This window comes from Tamandua tetradactyla, chromosome 4 (assembly GCF_023851605.1).
Source record: "Tamandua tetradactyla isolate mTamTet1 chromosome 4, mTamTet1.pri, whole genome shotgun sequence".
Lineage (NCBI taxonomy): Eukaryota > Metazoa > Chordata > Mammalia > Pilosa > Myrmecophagidae > Tamandua > Tamandua tetradactyla.
This window is the reverse complement of record NC_135330.1, coordinates 84489053-84509045: the sequence shown is the minus strand read 5'-3', so window position 1 is coordinate 84509045 and position 19993 is coordinate 84489053. Positions and strand designations below refer to the sequence as shown.

General features: G+C 37.1%; 1 protein-coding gene across 20 annotated transcripts in view; it reads right to left on the bottom strand.

The window, feature by feature from the left end:
* Nucleotides 1-19993, bottom strand: part of FAM120B (family with sequence similarity 120 member B) — a 203219-nt gene that overhangs the window by 153139 nt on the left and 30087 nt on the right. For 18 of the 20 annotated variants that reach the window (XR_013174402.1, XM_077157957.1, XM_077157954.1 and 15 more), the window contains exons 2-3: nucleotides 7334-9691; nucleotides 5836-6016 (exon numbers count right to left, since the gene is read on the bottom strand). Coding sequence is in view for 19 of the 20 variants with exons in the window: in XM_077157957.1 (XP_077014072.1) it covers nucleotides 5836-6016; nucleotides 7334-9691 (2539 nt within the window). In the remaining variant the exon portion in view is untranslated. Of the gene's footprint in view, nucleotides 1-5835; nucleotides 6017-7333; nucleotides 9692-19022; nucleotides 19755-19793; nucleotides 19860-19993 lie in introns of those variants that run through there. The other 2 variants (XM_077157946.1, XM_077157944.1) reach the window with 2 other exon arrangements.

Below are 19993 nucleotides of genomic sequence, written 5' to 3'. Positions count from 1 at the left end.
CTTTCCATACTTCAGCTTGGAGAGGTAGATCCTTAGGAGACCAAGACAATTTCTCTGAGATGAGGCAGCAGAGAAGGAGATCAAGAAGACTACTGAGGTAGCTGGAACTTGCCGGGTAGAGCACTAGAGAGCAGGGAGCTTAGAAGAAAAGATGTTCCAGCAATCTTCACTGGAGTGCTCTTGAGATTTTGTTTGAATGCCAAGCTGTGCATATACAGGGCAAGACTCAATGAGGCAAGACAAAGAATAAGTTCTGGAAGCCATGAGTTGAACAACTACTGGTGCTTGCACAGGGCTTGAAGACATGGTATTTTCCACCAACCAAAGTGAAGAGACCTTGTAAACACCCTGGGTACTCAGTTGATAGCCTGTGTCTTAGGAGTAGGGCCACTCTAGTTCTAAAGTAAAAGTTACTATAGACTTGCCCTAATAAAGCTTTTGAAACAAGCCTTGAAAGGATAAGGTAAATTAATTGCCTCACAAGAACAGGTCCCTATGCTCTTAATTGCATCCAAGATATTTTAGCATATTAAAAAACATGAGACAAGAGAACAAGCAAAACTGTGAGGGCCCATTAGAGAGAAATCAATAAATAGACACAGACCCAGAAATAACAGGGATGATGGAATTAGCAGACATGGACTTTAAAAGTTCTTATGACTATATTTAAGGATTTAAAGGAAAATATGAAGGCAGGAAAAAAAAGACATGAAAAATATGAAAAAAATAATAGCTGAAAAATATAATACCTGAAATGACAATTTCAGTGGATGGCGTCAATAGCAGACTAGATGTTGTGGAAGAAAAGATTGTTAGACCTGAAAACAGAGCAATAGAAACTACCTATATTGAAGCACAGCGAGAAAAGAGGTTTAACAAAAAAAGCTTCTTGTGACCTGAAGAAGATTAAGAAGTAACTCATCATGCCTTTGGTTGCCAGGTTGCTATGAGAAATACCACACAATGGGTTGGCTTAAGCAAAGGCAATTTAGTGTCTCATGGTTTCAGAGGCTGGAAGGCTTGCTTCTGCCTAGGGTTGACAGTGTTCTGGTTGGCCAACAATCCTTGGGTTCCCTGGCTTTCCTGTCACATGGAGATATCCTCTCTTTCTTCTTCTGGGTTCCTGCTGACTTCTGGCTTCTCCCTAGGGCATTCTCTTATAAGACCTCCAGTAATTGAGATTAAGAACCACCCTGATTCACTTGGACACATCTTACCTAAAAACAACATCTTCAAAAGGCCCTGTTTACAGTGGGTTCAGATCCACAGGGATATAGATTAAGGACATGTCTAAATTGGAGTACACTGGGGTCTATAAATCAAACTAACACATACCATATATATGTAATCTGAGACCTAAAGGGAGAAGTGACAGAGATTGAGCAGAAAAAAATTTGATGAAATAATTGTCACATTTTTGTCAAATTTGACAGAAAATATAAACTCAAAGATCCAAGATGCTCAAAAACCCCAAGCGAGATAAATACAACACATATCATTCCAAAGTACATCTTAATCAAATTGCTAAAAAAAAAACAGTAGTAAAGAAAAAAGTCTTATAAAGTCAGAGGGAAAAAAGACATTACATACAGGGAACAATAAGAATGACTACTGTCATCTTTAAGTTAACCATACAAGTCAAGAGACAACATAATGACATCTTTAGAGCACTGGAAGGAAAAAATATCTATCATAGTCATTTTTCCAATGAAACTTCAGAACTTCAAAATTATGTAAAAATAAAGAGATTTTTAGAAGGAAAAACTCAGAAAATTAATACCTATATCACAAAAAATGTCAAAGCAAGTTCCTCAACATAAAGGAAAATGATAATAGACAAATTTGGATTTATATGAAGGAAGGAAGAGCACTGGAAACAGTAAATATAAAAGACTTTTTCTTATTTATTTGAAAGATAATTATTTAAAGCAGGGGTCAGCAAACTACAGCCCATGGGGAAAATCCAGCCTGCCTCTTGTTTTAGTATAGTTTGCAAGCTAAAAATGGCTTTCATATTTTTAAGTGGTTAAAAAAAAATCAAAATCATAGTATCTGTGACATGGGGAAATTAAAGTTTTGTGGGTACACAGCCATACTGATTCATCTTGATATTGTCTATGGCCACTTTTGCACTACAAGAGCAGAATTGAGTAACTGCAACAGAGACTGTAGGGAACCCACAAGGCCTAAAATATTTAATATCATCTGGCCCTTAGCAGAAAGTGTGCCAACTTCTTACCTAAATTAACAATAAAAATGATGTACTACAGGGCTTAAAATGTGCAGGATCTCAAAAGGTTATATACAATATACTTTCATTTATATAAAAATTTCAAAATAAGAGAAATACAGATATGGAGAACAGATTAGTGCTTGCCAAGTAACAGGGATGGCAGGGAGAGGGAGGCAAGTATAAAAGGGTAGCATGAAAAAGTTCCTTTGTCGTGATGGAAGAGCTCTGCATTTTGATTGTGGTGATGGTTACATGAACCTACACATACAATAAAATTGCATAGAACAACAAACACACACACATAAATGAATGCATATAAAAATGGTGAAAAATGAATAAGGTCTGTAGTCTGGTTAACAGACCAATGTCAATTTTCTGGCTTTGAATTTACTATAGTTATATAAGATGTCGCCTTTGGAGGAAGCTGGGTGAAGGGTATATAGGACCCTATGTACTATTTTTGCAACTCGCTGTGAGTCTGTAATTGCCACAAAATAAAAAGTTTTGAAAAATGAAGACATAAGCAAAAATGGTGGGAGATGCAAAGGACAGGCTAGGCCTACTTAAAATTAGACCTAAGAGTCACCCCAGAGAGCCTCTTCTGTTGCTCAGATGTGGCCTATTTCTCTCTCTGCCAACACAGAAAGCAAACTCACTGCCCTCCCCCTCTCTACAAGGGACAAGACTCCCAGGGATGTAAACCTTCCTGGCAATATGGGACAGAAATCCTAAAACGAGTTGGGATACAGCATCAATGGATTGAGAAAACCTTCTCGACCAAATAGGGAAAGAGAGAAATGAGACAAAATAAAGTGTCAGTGGCTGAGAGATTTCAAACAGAGCCGAGAGCCTATCCTGGAGGTTATTCGTATGCATTATACAGATATTCCCTTTCAGTTTAACGTGTATTAGAGAGGTTAGAGGGAAGTGCCTGAAACTGCTGAGCTGTGTTCCCGTAGCCATGTTTCTTGAAGATGAATGTATAATGATAAAGCTTTCACGATGTGACTATGTGATTGTGAAAACCTTGTATCTGATTCTCTTTTTATCTATGGTATGGACAGATGAGTAAAAAATACGGATTAAAAATAAATGAATAATAGGGGGAACAAATGTTAAAGTAAATTGAATAGATTGAAAAAAATGATAGAAGAATAAAAGTACACTGTTGCAAGTTTTTTACATTATATATAAAATGTGATATTATTTGAAGGCAAATTTTGACAAGTTAAAAATGTGTATTTTAAACACTGCAACCATTAAAAAATATAGCTAAATTCAAATCAGCCAATAGGGGAGACAAGACAAAATAGTAAAAACATTCAATGAATCCAAAAAAATATCAGAAAAGGGGAAAATAAGGAAAAAAGGAACAGAGTAAAGAGGAAAAAGGAAGACTTAAATCCAATCATGTCAATTATTACATTAAATATAAATGGTCTAAACACTCCAGTTAAAAAAAGAACTATCAGACAAGATAAGCTGTTTAAGAGAGATGCACTTCAAATATAAATAAACAGTTTCAGGTAAAATGATAGAAAAAAAAATACACCATGCAAATATTAATCATGAAAAAATTAGAGTGCATACATATCAGACATAGCCCACTTCAGAACACAGAGACTTACCAGATAAGAAGAGGGAAATTTCATAATGTTAAAATGGTCAATTCATTCAGGAACATAACAATCCTCAATGTGTATGTACCTAATAACAGAGCTTCAAAATACCTGAAGCAAAAACTAATAGATCTGAAGGAAGAAATAAGACAAATCCACAATAATATCTGGAGATTTCAACACTCTTCTCTCAACTAAGAAAAGTAGACAGAAAATCAGTAAGGACATAGAAGTCTTGAATAACCCTATTAACACTCTTGATATTTATAGAACTTTTTGTAATTAACTGTAGAAGACACATCATTTTCAAGTGAACACGAAAAAAACTAGGCCAAGCAAATAAAATAGAATAAGTCTCATCAATATCATAAACAAACCAGCAATAGCAACATTTTATTTTCATACCCTAATAATGTAAATCTTCATATGGAATCAAAATGATAAGAATAAAGGAAAATAAAGATCAACTATGAAGGCAAACTCAATTTGAATAATTTTTCAAGTTTATATAGTAAAGTAATAAAGGTATCTGTATGGCTATATATATTGCATTAACAAAGTATGATATTTCAAAATTAGTGAAACTATGAAAATGTATATATTTAACCTCATTTAATGAAATACTCTCAGAATATATAAAATCCAGGTAAATATTCTAAAATATGAAAAAATTTTCATGGTGAAGATACCCTTTTTAAATCATTACTGTCAATTTGCCATCATTCACATTAACAAAGAAATGTGGGCAGAGAGCCACGTAAGAAAAAAATACATATATATATTTAAACAATATTTAGCCTAAAAGTTAATATATAGACCTTTTTGTTTCTGTTTTTGTTTGTTTTGTTTTCTTTTTAAATCAGCTTAAATATCTTACGACTTTCTTAGGTCACACAAGTGTATGAACTCTTGCAGCACATATGGGAGAAAGTACTACATGCTGGTTGATGCTAGGAATCTAATGAAATTTGAATTCAATGACTCCAACTCTCCCGCCCCACCCCCCCAAAAAAAGAGTAGATACATTTTAACCTAATGATCTTATCATGACCTTTAGGTTATATAAATGTTTACTTTCTAGAATAAAAGAATATTAATATTGATACATTTGGAAATAATGGTCTTTACACAAATGGGCCACAGATATCCTTTCACTGGGATCCAAATGCTTCCATCTCTGGCCCTGATAATAGCTTGCTAGACCACATTTATTATCAAAGCACTATCAAATCAGATTACAAAGTATCAGTCAGTTTCCCTGTAACGTGAGCAAGGCCTTGCTTAGGAGGTAACTAAATGCACCAACTATCACGGGTTTCAAATTATGAAGTGCTCTTCTATATGCTTTATCCCCACCCCACATTACTCTAGATGTAGGGTTATAGGGCTCTGATTAACTTTATACTTGGTATTAAAGACGCTCTCCTTTTTTACTGCTTTCACCATGGATGGTCCTCCCTCTATTCTTGTTGCTAGTGTACAATGGAAATACAGATGGGAAAATACATAAATTATAAAAAACTGTAAAGGAATAACCTCTTTTCCATGAAACATTTTTTGTTTAATTTAAAATATTATGTACTAGATTCTGCAAAATTATTTTATGAAAATCACATTTTGTGGGGAAACTAAATAGACATTGTCTTCTAATAATAAACACACCCTACACACACTTATATCAGGAAAGAGTTAACGCATTTTAAAAAAAACACAAATCCTTTTAAGGCATAAAAATATGACATTTTATAGAAACAATGCACTCTTCATTTAATGAATACTGATCAACTAGTATAAATACCCCATGGTATTCATCTGTAATTTTTTACAGAAGTGAATGGCATTCTCAATTATAGACTTTATGGAGAACCAAAATCTCCTTTAATTGTCTCTGTATCCTGGAAGAATGCATTCGCTTCATCTGGCTAGTTTCTTAGGCTTCAACTCCATACAGACCGTCACTAAGACAAACCAATGAATTCTTACCTCTACAGTCTCCAAATATGAGTGAGTAAACACGCTGTCGAACAGGACGGTAAATGAAGGCCTGGCTCGGTAGAGCCTGATCAAGCTCGTCTTCCAAGGTGTTGCCGCATTCGATCTCACCACTGCACATGATATTGTAAACCAGATAGCTTTCTGCCTGGACATGATGTGCTTTAGCAACCTGCTCAAAATTTAAATACAATACAACTGCGATTCCCTTGAAAACAAAAACAGTTTCATCTTCAAGCAGAAAAAGTCCATACCCTATCTCATATGCCAGTTTTTTCATAAGACACTCAGAAATGGAATAACTGTCATTCAAATTTACGACATCAGCCTTGTATTTCTGTTCCCTTTTGTGCGTCCAGATTCAAAACTTCACCTACATTACTCACCCTCTCCTTGCATTCCCAGTCATCTACCTATCTTACCCTATTTACCTCTGCACTATCTCATCAGTTTGTCTACCTCATACCCTTCCATTAATCAAGTGCTCATCTTTTCATCTAACTATTAAAGGTTCTTTCTTAATCTCCCTTTCTCTCATAATCCAACCCAGCCTTCATACCACTGCCATATTATTATTTTTTTTTTTTGGAAAGACAGGTCCAATCACTTTCCGCCTTGAAACATCTGAATGGCTACTACAAATTCTTCATCATAACATTCACAGTCCCCACTATAAGGCCTCCACCCAATTTTCTAGCCTTATACATCATTTTACCCCACAAAACTGCTATAATCTAGTCAGAATCCAGACAGTCCAGAATGAGTGACATCAACACTGATGTGTTTAAATAACAGTGCACTGGGGTCTCCCACAGGTGTCAAGTCAAGGCAGATACTACCCACAACTCTATACTTGAGTGATATTTCCATACCTCTTTCTGGTATCTTTCCCCAACCTGTCCTTTTAGCAAGCTGCTACCTAGTTTCCAAATTCTATATCAGACATTACTTCTGAAGCTAGGCATGAGGTTCTGTATTATTTTCATGTAAGTTCAAATTCCTTAATCAACTTCACAATCTGGCTGCATTTTCTTTTCAAATTTTTCTCCCTGCATCTCCCTTTGAACTCCTTGCCCCAGTCTATTTTACTTATGTTTCCCAAGGAAACATAAAGAACACTTTACACATTTAGTACTCTCCAAAACCCTGTTTCTGACTATTTAAAGCAAATGTTGGTCCCCATTGAGGTCTGGCTCCAACTCTACCTCTTATGGTAACTTTTCTCTGACTACCTTAACTCACAATGATCTCTGTCCTCCTAATTCCTAGAGCTTTTTTCCTGTAATATTCATATGACAATATCAAACGTGTTACATTGTGAATTTTCACAAGCATTATGCTATACTCCCCAGACTCACAGATTCCCACTCTTGTGTTTCCCACAGTGCCTTAACCATAGCAGGAGGTCTATAAATATTCACTGACAAATCCACCAATCAACACATTTTCAATCCTGACATATTATATTTAGGTGAACACATCTAAATACCTTTAAGATTTCAGGGTCTGAAATCATTGTTACTTCTTGCTTGATTTCAGGGGCCAAATAAATAACAACTTGTTGCTTGATTTCAGGGTTTTTGTAAGAAGTTACTTGTTGCTTGTTTTCAGGATCTGAACTCTTGGTTACTTTCTGGTTAATTTCAGGCTCCATATTCATGGGTTCCACTTGCTTAATTTCAGGGTTTGTACACACAGTTGCTTCTGGCTTAGATTCAGGGTCTGCAACTCCGGGCAATATTTGCTTGATTTCAGGGCCTGAACTCATGGTTACTTCTTGCTTGGATTCAGGGTCTCTACACATGGGAATTTCTTGCTTGGATTCAGGGTCTGTACACATGGATTCTTCTTGCTTGGATGCAGGGTCTGTGCACATGGATACTTCTTGCTTAGACTTGAGGTCTGTACACATGGATATTTCTTGCTTAGATTCAGGGTCTGTACTGATAGGAACTTCTTGCTTGGATTCATGGTCTATACACATGGGAACTTCTTGCTTAGATTCAGGGTCTGTATGTGTGGGAACATCTTGCTTGGATTCAGGGTCTACACACATGGGAATGTCTTGCTTGGACTGAGGGTCTATACGTGAGGGAACTTCTTGCTTGGATTCGGGGTCTGTACATATGGGAACTTCTTGCTTAGGTTCTGAGTTTGTATGCATGGGAACTTCTTGCTTGGGTTCAGGGTCTGCATATGTGGGAACTTCTTGCTTGAATTCAGAGTCTATATGTGTGGGAAGTTCTTGCTTGGATTCAGGGTCTGTATATATGGGAACTTGCTTTGATTCAGAGTCTATACTGATAAGAACTTCTCGTTTGGGTTCAGGGTCTGTATGCATGGGAACTTCTTGCTTGGATTCAAGGTCTGTACGCATGGATACTTCTTGCTTGGATCTGAAGTCTGTATACATGGCACCTTCATGTTTGGATTCAGGGTCTGTATGCATGGGAACTTTGTGCTTGGATGCAGAGTCTGTAGACATGGGAACTTCATGTTTGGATGTAGGGTCTCTACGCATGGGAACTTCATGCCTGGACTCGGGTTCTGTACGCATAGGAACACCTAGTTTGGATTTAGGGTCTATACGTATGGGAACTATCTTGGATTTAATGTTAGGACGCATCGGAAATCCTAGCCTGGATTTAGGGTCAGTACGCACAAGAACTATCTTGGATTTAACATTAGGACGCATGGGAACTTCGAGCTTGGATTTAGGGAAAGGACGCATGGGAACTTCTTGCTTAGATTTAGGGTCGGTATGCATGGGAACGTCTTGCTTGGACTTAGGGTCTGTAGGTGTGGGAACTTGCTTGGATTCAGGGTCTGAACTCACAGACACTGCTTGTTTGTCCAAGGTTGTTGCATCTCTGAGTTTCTGGAAAAACCACGGAGATTTCTGTCCTGGCAAAAGATATGATGCCACTCCTTTATAAAAAAGAGCTTTGTTTGGTCCCAAAGGTAACATCTCTTCTAATTTTTTCTCACCTTGATGCAAGTGAAGAACTTTAGCTATATGATCTGCTACAGCTAAGATAATGTTACCTTTTTTGTCAAGATTCTCTCTAATAGCAGTGTAAGAATACAAGCATTTATACCGAAAACTTTCAAACATGCCTTCTGGAATTATATCATTGCCAAGCAGGCAGGCCAAAAGAGGAAGATCTGTTATATTAAGATTCAGACTCTCACAAAGTTTCTCTCTATGGAGCATAACTGTATCTAGACTTTCTAAGCAGAGCTCACTAATTGAAAAGTAGGGACAAGTATTATAAATTAAGTAATCTGTATCTTCTCCAAGAATTCCAAGACAGTTATTTTGGAGCCCATAAGAAGCCACCTCATAGTCTGCTTCCTGTAATGAACACAAAGTTTTCTGACCCAGTGTCTTTAAAGCAAATCGTGTAAAGATGGCCAGCCCTGAGGGAATGACAAACATATTTCTGCCTGGCTGCTCCCTATGTGACTTGATATAATGAAAAATCCTCGCTATCTCCCTGCTGTTCTTGAGTCTTCGTTTCACCCATTCATCTCTCTTATCCTGCTCCACCATGCCATCAAAAAAGAATATCAACTTGATGCCAACAGCTGTAAAAGTTTTAACAAAATCTCTCAAAGCAGAATAGTATTCTCGCCACTGGCCACCACAGATCCAAGATTCTGGAGTATACCAGTATCTGAGACAACACATGGCATCGACCACAATGGTTGGAGTACATCCAGGATGCTTGCTCCGGTATTCTTCTGCCAGTTCCTTGAAATTTACTACTGTACATATATGTGGACAGGTACTTCCCACAAATCCCTGCAAGCCTCTCACACCCATAACGGAACTGTTGGAAAGGATCTGGAAAGAAAAATAAATTTGGAATTAGTAATGATGTTATTGTCATTAGACATATGGCACTTTTCAAATTTAAATTCACTCTCTATTTCCCAAGAAATTCTTGCCAACTAGGTAACACGATATGCTGGTTAGGTGCCTAAAGAGTTTTCAGTTAAAATACATGAAGAACTGTATCTAAATATAGGTTGAGTACACTGTAGTATAGCAATCTAAGATTTTCATTAAGACTAAGATCAAAACATTCCTCAGCTAAATTAAAAAAACAGGTAGCAGTTTTCAAAGGGGTACTATTTCCCATCTAGGGACACAAATAGAAGTCAGATTTAGAAACCTAAAATGTAAATAGATACATGCAACATGGATGAGTCTCAAAATAATTTGCTGAAAGAAGCTAGACAAAAATAAAAAAGAGTCTACACTGGACAAAATCATTTATATTAAACCCTAGTTATTCTAAAAGTAAGCTCTTCTGTAGCAGATGATAAGTTGTCTGGGGAGAGGGGGGTGAACGGGAAGAAGGAATTCACTTTCCCTTACTGCAGTGATAGCTTCACAGGTGTACACGTTATGTTTACCAAAGCGCACACTTTAAATGTATACAGTTTAGTCACATATAGCTCAAAGTTGTCAAAAAAAACCCTACTTAATTCCTCTATGCCAAATATTTATAACATTTGTGACAGTGACTGACTTTGATAGAAAACTGCCCATTTTAAAACTTTTTAAAAAGATAAAAGTAGTTCAAAGAGCTAGATTTCAAAATTTGGGGGAAATCTAAGCTGAGTACTTATTACGGACCATCCTTCAAGGAAATAATAATGTCCAACAATGGTCAGAAAGCCTCATTCCTTCACAGTGACGGCACTTTTTATTTTAATGGTTCTGTTCATTTCACTCTCATCTTCTAAAGAATCATCACAGCTTTAAAAGGGTGTCTTTTGAGAAAACAAAACAAAATATCCTTCATATCCAAAAGCAATACAAGAATAAATGATATCTCTGCTAGGATAAGAACTGAGAATACTGTTCGCATCACCAGTTGGCTAAGCCATAAAATTAAAAATGGCTATTATATGAAAGTGTATTTACTACCTACCAGACAGAGCTAGGCACTTAAAGACATCATTCTTTTTTTTATTATTTTTTTAATTTTTAAATTTTTTTAAACATCGCATATAAAAACAAACATTCTTACCATATGATCATTCCATTCTTGGTATATAATCAACAACTCACAATATCATCACATAGTTGTATATTCATCACCATGATCATTTCTTAGAACATTTGCATCAATTCAGAAAAAGAAATAAAAAGAAAAAAGAAAAAAAACTCACATATACCATACTCCTTACTTTCATTAATTGCTAGTATTTCCATAATATATTTTAGACTTTGTTTCCCCTACTTTTTTCTATATCTCTTATTACTCCCTTTCTCTGATCACTAGCATTTCAATCTACTAAATTTATTTTAACATTTGTTCCCCCTATTATTTATTTTTAATCCATATGTTTCATTCATCTGTCTATACCATAGATAAAAGGAGCATCAGACACAAGGTTTTCACAATCACACAGTCACACTGCAAAAGCTATATCATTATACAATCATCTTCAAGAAACATGGCAACTGGAACACAGCCCTACATTTCCAGTCTCTCCAAAATATCGTAAGTAAAAAGGTGATAACTATACAATGTGTAAAAATAACCTCCAGGATAACCTGGACTCTGTTTGAAATCTCTTAGCCACTGATACTTTATTTTGTCTAATTTTGTTCTTGCCCCTTTGGGTCGAGAAGGTTTTCTCAATCCCTTGACGCTGAGTCCCACCTCATTCTAGGATTTCTGTCCCACATTGCCAGGAAGGTCCACACCCCTGGGAGTCATGCCCCATGTAGAGAGGGGGAGGACAGTGAGTTTGCTTATTGTGTTGGCTGAGAGAGAGAGGCCACATCTGAGCAACAAAAGAGGTTCTCCTGGGGGTAACTCTTAGGCCTAATTTTAAGTAGGCTTAGCCTAGTCTTAATGGGGATAAGTTTCATATGAACAAACCCCAAGATTGAGGGCTCAGCCTATTGCTTTGATTGTCTTGTCCCCACTGCTTGTGAGAATATCAGGAATTCTTCACATGGGGAAGTTGAATTTTCCCCCTTTCTCACCATTCCCCCAAGGGGACTTTTTTATTCACTGTTCAAATCACTCTGGGATTTATCGGGCATCACTATGAACAAACCTACAAACTCTCATGTCCTACTCAAGGTTCAATGTACTTATGGTACTCAATTAAATTGTCCATATAAGTTATATTAGGAAATGCATTAGTCAAATTATAAATTTTGTACCAAATAAATCTTTTTCGCTTTAGACTCACACATAAGTTAAAGTTTTAAAATATGAATTACCATCTATTTTCAACACCCTGCAATACTGACATTCCTTTGTTCTTCCTCATGCAAAAACATGTTTTAATTTGTACACTTAGTCACCATCACTGTACACTCTAGGCATTCCTAGATTATACCATTTCAATAAAGACATCATTCTTAATCTTAAAAATACCCCTGGCAGGTGAGAATCACCAACTCTACTCTACAAATAAATAAACTAAATAAATTACTGGATTGAGAAAAGGTACCCTCACAGGATTAACTTTTAAGATTTTATTGATTTGGTTATGGACATCAGTCCCTAATAAAAGAAATATTCTGTTTAACAGGTATTAAAAAGGAGAATATACAAAGTTGCATGGACCTAAATAGACACATCTTATGCTGACATTTGGAGAAGGCTTACTCATTAAGTTATTGAGTATAATGGAAAACACGAATACACGTACCCCAAATCACTACAGTTATTATAGCCCAGCATTTTGTCTTGGAAACATAGTCAAGGTATTTCAGTTTCTGAAGCAGAAATTGGACCTCATAACATGGTTATTTCAACTATGTTCTACATGGTTTTGCAATTTGGACTCCTGAGCAGGGATTCTGTGTTTAGAGTAAGGTTCACTGTATTTCTGAAGCAGGGTGATATTCTTCTCATGTTATTCCTGAATAGTAGGTAGGAGACAGGCTTAGGAAAGGAAGATTGGTCATAATGAATAAAAAACAAATCCATATTTCACGAATTCTAGAGCACTGTTCTGTGCCTTGCTGCTTTGATTTAAGCAGGACTTTCCAGGTTGGCTGATGATAAAAGGACCAAAGGCAACAGCACTTGGAGTCTTACAAGTCAGGGTCTGGTTCAGTTTCCCTATTGTGAGAACCTCAACATTCTCTGCACCAGGCTCTGCGCTGAGAATACAACAGCAAATTACATCATCAGTCACTGAACCCTCCTTCCACAAATCCAGTCATTGGTGGGACCAGGAGGCTCACTGGGATCCTGTAGACTGGACTGCTTAAAATGCAAGCGAAGCCAACACATACAGTGGGAGAGGGAGCACAAATAAAACCCTCCCTTCACTCCCAGCTTTTGGTGCAGCAGCTTCTGTAACATTTGGCTGCCTTTCTTCACCAACAAAAGGGGATTTTTGTTTCAAGAATTTATCTACTAAAACTGCAAATGGCTCAGTGGCATGTCTCACCTGCCATGTCGGAAACCTGGGTTCAATTCCCAGAGCCTGCCCATGCAAAAAAAAAAAAAAAACTACATAAATAAAACTGCAAATGACAAGACTGAATTGCTCAGTCTTTTCTTTATTTTTTAAGTAGGCTCAGTCTTCTGCTGTGATTTTGTTCAAATGTTTCTCCTTTTTTCCTAACTCTAATAGTGAAAAAAAATCACTATTTTAACTAAGCAGGTACTAGTTTTTCCTGTCTTTCACACTGCTGATCACTCACATTTTGCATCACAAAATTCAAATGACTTCAGGAGTGTCCTATGAATAAGGTGCTCTTCTAAAGCATTTACAAAGAAAAATTTGAATAGGAAAAGATTTGGGAACTTGTGACATTAAAGGAAGTCTTTCAGCGTTTCAGCTTCTTCAAAGCGTTAAATATTCACATCACTCATTCACTCAGCCCAGTTTCTGAATATCCAACAATGGCAACCTGCTGACTGGACATGGCCCTCTCAGAGAGGTTCTGTTATAGCTTGACGTGGACTATCTGAGCATGGTCTCCTTCTTCTCTCCTCCCCGTAACTCCACCTAAGTGTGGAATTTACAGGGGCCCTATGAACCACAAGTAGGGTAGCAAGAGACTGAAAAGTCTAAGAGATTAATAGTTATGTCATACCAGCACACAGGACATGGCAACTGCTCAAGGTTTAGTGAGTACTTATGAATGCACAGACAAAACAACCAGGTGAATAGACTAAGGGTAGGTGCCTGTTAGTTGGCCTTGACGGCTTATTCAAACTGCTGAGTTTTCCAGTAATGCCAAACTACTGTCTAAAGAAGCTTATTCAAACAAGAAACGTAAAGCTTATAGGTATTACACTGTTCTTTAACATAACAAGGTATAGATATCCAGTATTTGGATGGTCTGGAGACTTCAGAAATGCCCTGGAGGACTTTCTGTCACATTCTGGTCCTGATATTCAGAAAATTGGTGGATGGCTGACTTGGTCTATTCCTTTCAGCTATGTTGTAGAAGAAGTAACAGAATGATGGGTAATACAATATCACTGACAAAAAGAAAGGCTCCACAGTACAGGTGAACAGTGTTCAAATCCTAACAGCTCACGCAACAGAAACGAAATTCTGAGTTACTGAATCCTCTAGGCTTCATTGACCCTACCTGTGAAATGTGGTTTGCAAGACCTACTATCACCAGCCATTGTGGTAGCTGTGTTTTGGACTTGGTACCGTGCCTAACACACAGGAAGCTTTCAATAAGAGGGCTTCATAAACGTTCTGAAACTATGGGCAAAATGTTGTGCACGTGTGCATTTCTTCCGAGGCAACAATTCATGGCTTTTGTCTTATTTCTAGTAAGTTCCTTAAGCCAAAAATGTTAATCACTGTGTCAGACAACACCACCGAATTCAAGGCATTTTCCCCTTTTTCTAAGGAGTGAAATAAAAACAGGAACCCTATGAACTATTTTTAAAATGTCAACATGAATTAACAAGAGACCTAAGAAACAAAATATTTTAAAAGTTACTAAATATCTTCTTTAAAAAAATGAGTACCTCTAGGGTGCTTAAAACATCTGTTCTATTAAGTAGTTTAACATACCCTGCAATTTTACTTACATTACAAATTTTGTCAAAGGCTTATCAGTTATATAAAGTTTAGAAAAATCAACACGTACCAGTAAAAATTCTTAAAATATCTCAAAGTTTAAAACAAAGCCATGCAAATTTTAGTGAAGTTTTATTATACTGAGGACTTTTATGGGCTAAATTTTTTAAGACATCAAGGATGTATTCATTTGTCAAAAAAAAAATCTAATTAAAAAATTAACCATGATATTTACAGAAAATTCAGAGAAAGCACAAAGGAAAAAAAAAAGTACCTGTAATTGTATCTTCCAAAGATGATGGCTACATTTCAAAGTACCTGTTTCCAGTCTTTCTATTACTCATTGTTTTTAAAAACTTAGGATCATAGTTTGGTATAATTTCCTTTTAGAATTTATTATGACTATATTTACAAATCATTATATTAACATTCCCCTACAAGGTGCTTTTTTGGGGGGAGGGCGGTACATGGTCAAGGAGTCAAACCCAGGTATTCCACATGAAAGGCAAGCATTCAACCACTGAACCACCCCTGCACCCAACAATGTGTTTTTAATGGCAGTACAAAGTAGAAAGAAAATGAGTTATTTAAACCTACTGTTGAATATCTAGGTTATTTCCTATATCACATACTATAAATAAGAATTTATATTCTTGCATTTAAATCTTTTAGCACATCTCTGATCATTCCCTTGGGATAAACTTCAGATGTGAAATTGCTAAAGCCAAAACATGAACACATATTGGTAGTCTTCTTCAATACGGTTGTACCTTTTATAGCTCCACTTGTAAGTCATGAATACTCATTTTCCTTCAACAATACCAGGTTAGGTTTTAAAATAAATTTGGTTTACAGATTCATCAGGCATCTCTATATCAGGTGCTATATAGTCACTGAGCCATGAACAAGTATCATCCCTGACCTCTAGCAGCTTACAAATTTAGCAAGGAAAACAACTAGCAAGCCACATCCCTTGGGTGTGACTGCATCTTAGTACAGAGAAAGTACAGAATGCTAGGAGACTATTTGGCAGGAGACACAATTGAGTTTAGGAATCAAGGATGGCCTCCCTGAGGAAATGGCATTTAACCTAAGACCAAATGATTAGCCAGATGAAGATGGGAGATAACAGACAGGTGGAAGACATGAAGCAAGAGTTAAAAAGAAATATTTTTAAAGCTTTTTTTTTTTTTTTACCAAATGGGTTATGATGTCCTCAGCAGACATAACAAGGTTAGCTGATGTAAGCTTAGTCAAATTCCCACATTCACAGCATAACCATTCACCTAGTATTTACTATGCTCCAGGTCGCATGTTAGGAGCTGTAGATATAACAGTGAAGAAGACAAAGTCCCTAAAGGAGCTGCTGAATCTTGAAAGGCAGCAGTAAAGTTGAGTCAATTGGACAAGAAAGGGGATCAGAGGTTGCCTGGGGAGGAAGCCAAGAATGGTTTCATGGCTATATACAGATGTTGAAATTTATCAATTTGTACAGTTTAGATATGCACAATTTATTCCAAAAGCCCCACTAGACTTCCCCTCTAGTTCCAATGATCTGACTTAAATCACATGGCAACATCCAAGTGGCAAAGAAGGGTAGGAAAGGGATTATTTGTTTCTTTCTTTCAGCAATAAGGGCTGTGGAGGCAAACTAACCCAACTGCTTGTTACATTAAGTAGTCTGCCTAAAGTTACAGACATTTTAACAGTAAAGTTACGATTTGAACCCATCTTCCTCTAAGGCCTGTGATCCTTTCACCATGTCACACTCCATTCTCTGCATATTGACCTGCTGAATTTTAAGAGTGATCTGGTTGCTGCTAACATGCATGCCAGGACAACCAAATAACTCATTTCAGAGCTATCCCATAGCATCTATCTCCAGTCCAGAGAACTCTCCTTCCTGAATGTTTTCCCAAGGACTAGTTCACTCTCAATGACCCTAAGGAAATGATCAGGACGAAGGGAGGTTCTCTGGCTTCTGTGAGTAACTCATGACTATGAACGCTTGGCCTCTCCCTATCCCATTAAGTTCCACAAAACTCCTTAGAGATTAATGAAGCACAATATGAAGACCATGTTACCAAACATAGAAAGGAGAAAAATATGTTTATTTTATGTTTTTTATAATGTTTAGATATCAGAAAAAGAATCCAATATAAAGCAAAGTTTATGTATTAAAGCTTACACAATGTATTGATGAGACTTCCTCAGGCTTTCATCCATGATTTATGTACTAATTTTTTATTCCATTCTAACAATTACCTCCTAATATCACAATGGAGAAAATTATAGAAAGGGCAACTTTCAGCAGACATACTAACAACAGTAAGAATTGTCAACAGCTGACATAAGCAAAACGAAATAGAAAATCTTAAAAAAAAAAAACCAGAAACTGGAAAGATATATAAACTCCAAACAAAGAACGGGGATAACAGTAGTATATGCCTCAACAAGTTTTAAGAATACCACATTTACATCATTGCTAAACATACATCATAAATTATGCTTAAAATATTTATTTGGGACATTAGAAAGTTTATATCATATTCAACACAATCTAAAAAAGCAGAGAAATAATATATTTTAGAAAGACTCCCAACCTAAGTGGGATATTATGGTGATTAATGGGGCAAAAACCTAAGCTATTCAGAATACTTTATTTTGAAAATGTTACTTTCTGATTGGCCTTGGTTTGACTGTAGATGACTTCACAATAATTTACTTAAATTCATACTGAGTTACTTCTTTAGGCAGATGTCCTAATGAAAACAGAATTAATATAGCCCACTTTTATAGAATCTAAACAATATATATATATATACGTGTGTGTGTATTAACAGAAAGATAGTGTTAAAGGATATAATATGATCTATAATAAGAGCTGACTGAAATTAGCTCTCCTCTATTGAGTAATACTTGTTTGCAAAGAAAAGGGTACTCAGAAATGTTTTGGGCAGCAAGGGCCCCAAAATTTACTGTATGACTGCAGATAAATCAGTTAACCTCCTCATACCTTACTGACTCCTGTATTTTTAAAATTAAGATAATGATTTACCTCTCAAATTTGGTGGATTTTAGATTACTACTATAAAATCCTTTAGAAATATCTTATTACATTTATATAAATAACTTAAACTTGTTTTAAATCTCTGAAGATTTTTCCAACAGAACACCTTCAAAGAAACAATGCATAAAAGTAAATTAAAATTAAAAGTTCCTTTATGCATCTTATAAAGCTCTATAAAAATAACTGATAGCATTGAGTTGCCTCATCTTCAAAATAATAAAAGAAAGATTCCAATAAATTGTTCTAAATGAATTTCAACAGTGATAACCCTAGTTTCCATGGAGATAAGAGTTGCTTTTATGCTCTCAATTAAGCAAACTTTCATTTTTACCATCAACCTTTTCTTGAAGGAGGTGGCAACCCAGCAATGAAATTAATCTAACAATGTATGTATTTAGACTTTAAACAAAGGAGTTACAAAGATTCTGTCCAGCATGTGAGTTACTCATCTCTAATACTAAAGCAAAATAAATTCAAGTTAATGTATGGATTTGATCAGGTCCATTTATATTTTCTCTCCATGCCTCAGTAGCAAACACACCCACAAGAGTGTAAAGGAGTAGAAAGTGGGGAAGGGAAAGTTTGAAGGATAGAAAACAAATCCCAAGGCAGCAGGATAAATGGCAAATGATAAATGAAAAGTGACAAATAGCCAGTTGGTAGGGATTCAAATTTTGTAAGGCCTGAAACTTATATAATTTGGGATCCTTCTTTAAAAAAAAAAACAAAATTATTAATACAAAATAGCTAAAGTCCTTCACAGTGCCTTGGAAGATGCAAATGAGGGACCCTGAGGATTGAATTTCACTGGCTTTATGGTAAATCTGCTCCCATGAACAATATATAGGTTGGGGGTGGAGTAGAATTTCAAGACTGTTAAAATGAGAAAGTGAACTCAGATATCATTTATTGTAATCATCTTACAGATCTGAAAACTGGGCTAGACATGACCAGAGATTTCAGTATGACTGAAAGATAGGTGCTTAGAAAGTAAAGAAACTGAGAGATAGGCTGGTCAAAAAACTACACATGCATATATACAGACAGATATCAAATCAAATCAAAATACCGTGTACGACAGTGGCAGAGAGGGAGGCTCCTAACAGCCATGTTCACAGGTGGGCAGGTCTTAGAATCCACGCAAAGGACAGACAATGACTCAGAAACGACACAGAGGTCAACCACCACAGAACGCAGAAGTCACGCCTGACAGCTCCAGACGACCACCAGGCAATTCAGTACACCTCGGAAGGCGAGCGGCAAGGAGTCTGAGGCTCCGAAGCTGCTCCCTACTTGGTGTTTCTCACTCTGACGTGTCTGTCTACTCCAGTACTTAAGCCGCGGAAGCCGTCAGGAAGTCTGCCCTCTCACTCCTTTAACTCCCATCACATTCACTTGTAACGTCCGCTACCATTCCGAGGCTGTGCACCGCGCCTCTCGCCCTCTGACCATCTGTCCGTGGCGTCACACCACACCAACATCGTCCCTACTCCTGCCAGACAGAATTTTAACACACCGAAATCTGACTGCATCACTTCCTTGCTCCAAATTCTCTTTCTCTTCCTGCCATTCTTTACCCTATCCAACATCTTACCCAGCAATGCTATACTCCTTGTAATTCCCAAACATTTACACCTTAAACACTCCTACCTCGCCCAGAAACAGCTGTCTCACGGTTCCTCCCCAGCCAAACCCTTACTCAAAACACCTCCTCTCGGAGGCCTCCTGGCGTCTGCTTGGCAGAATGAGGCAAACCATCCTCTGAGCTACTACTATGCTTCCTGCGGTTCTGTGTTCGGTGGACCCTAAGCGCCTGCTGGGACGGAGCCTGGCCTCTCACCTTGCGGTCCGAGGACGAGCACTCGGGACGAGCTGGGGTCCCGGCTCAAGGGAGGCGCAGAGATGACTGCAAAGGAAGAAGAGGTACGAGGTACCGGGATGCGAGTCAAGACGTCAGAGCAAACGTCTTTTTGGATGACCAGAAAAACAAAGCAGCTGGGCAGACGAAAAGGGTAGCAGGTCTAATGTGGAAACGACACA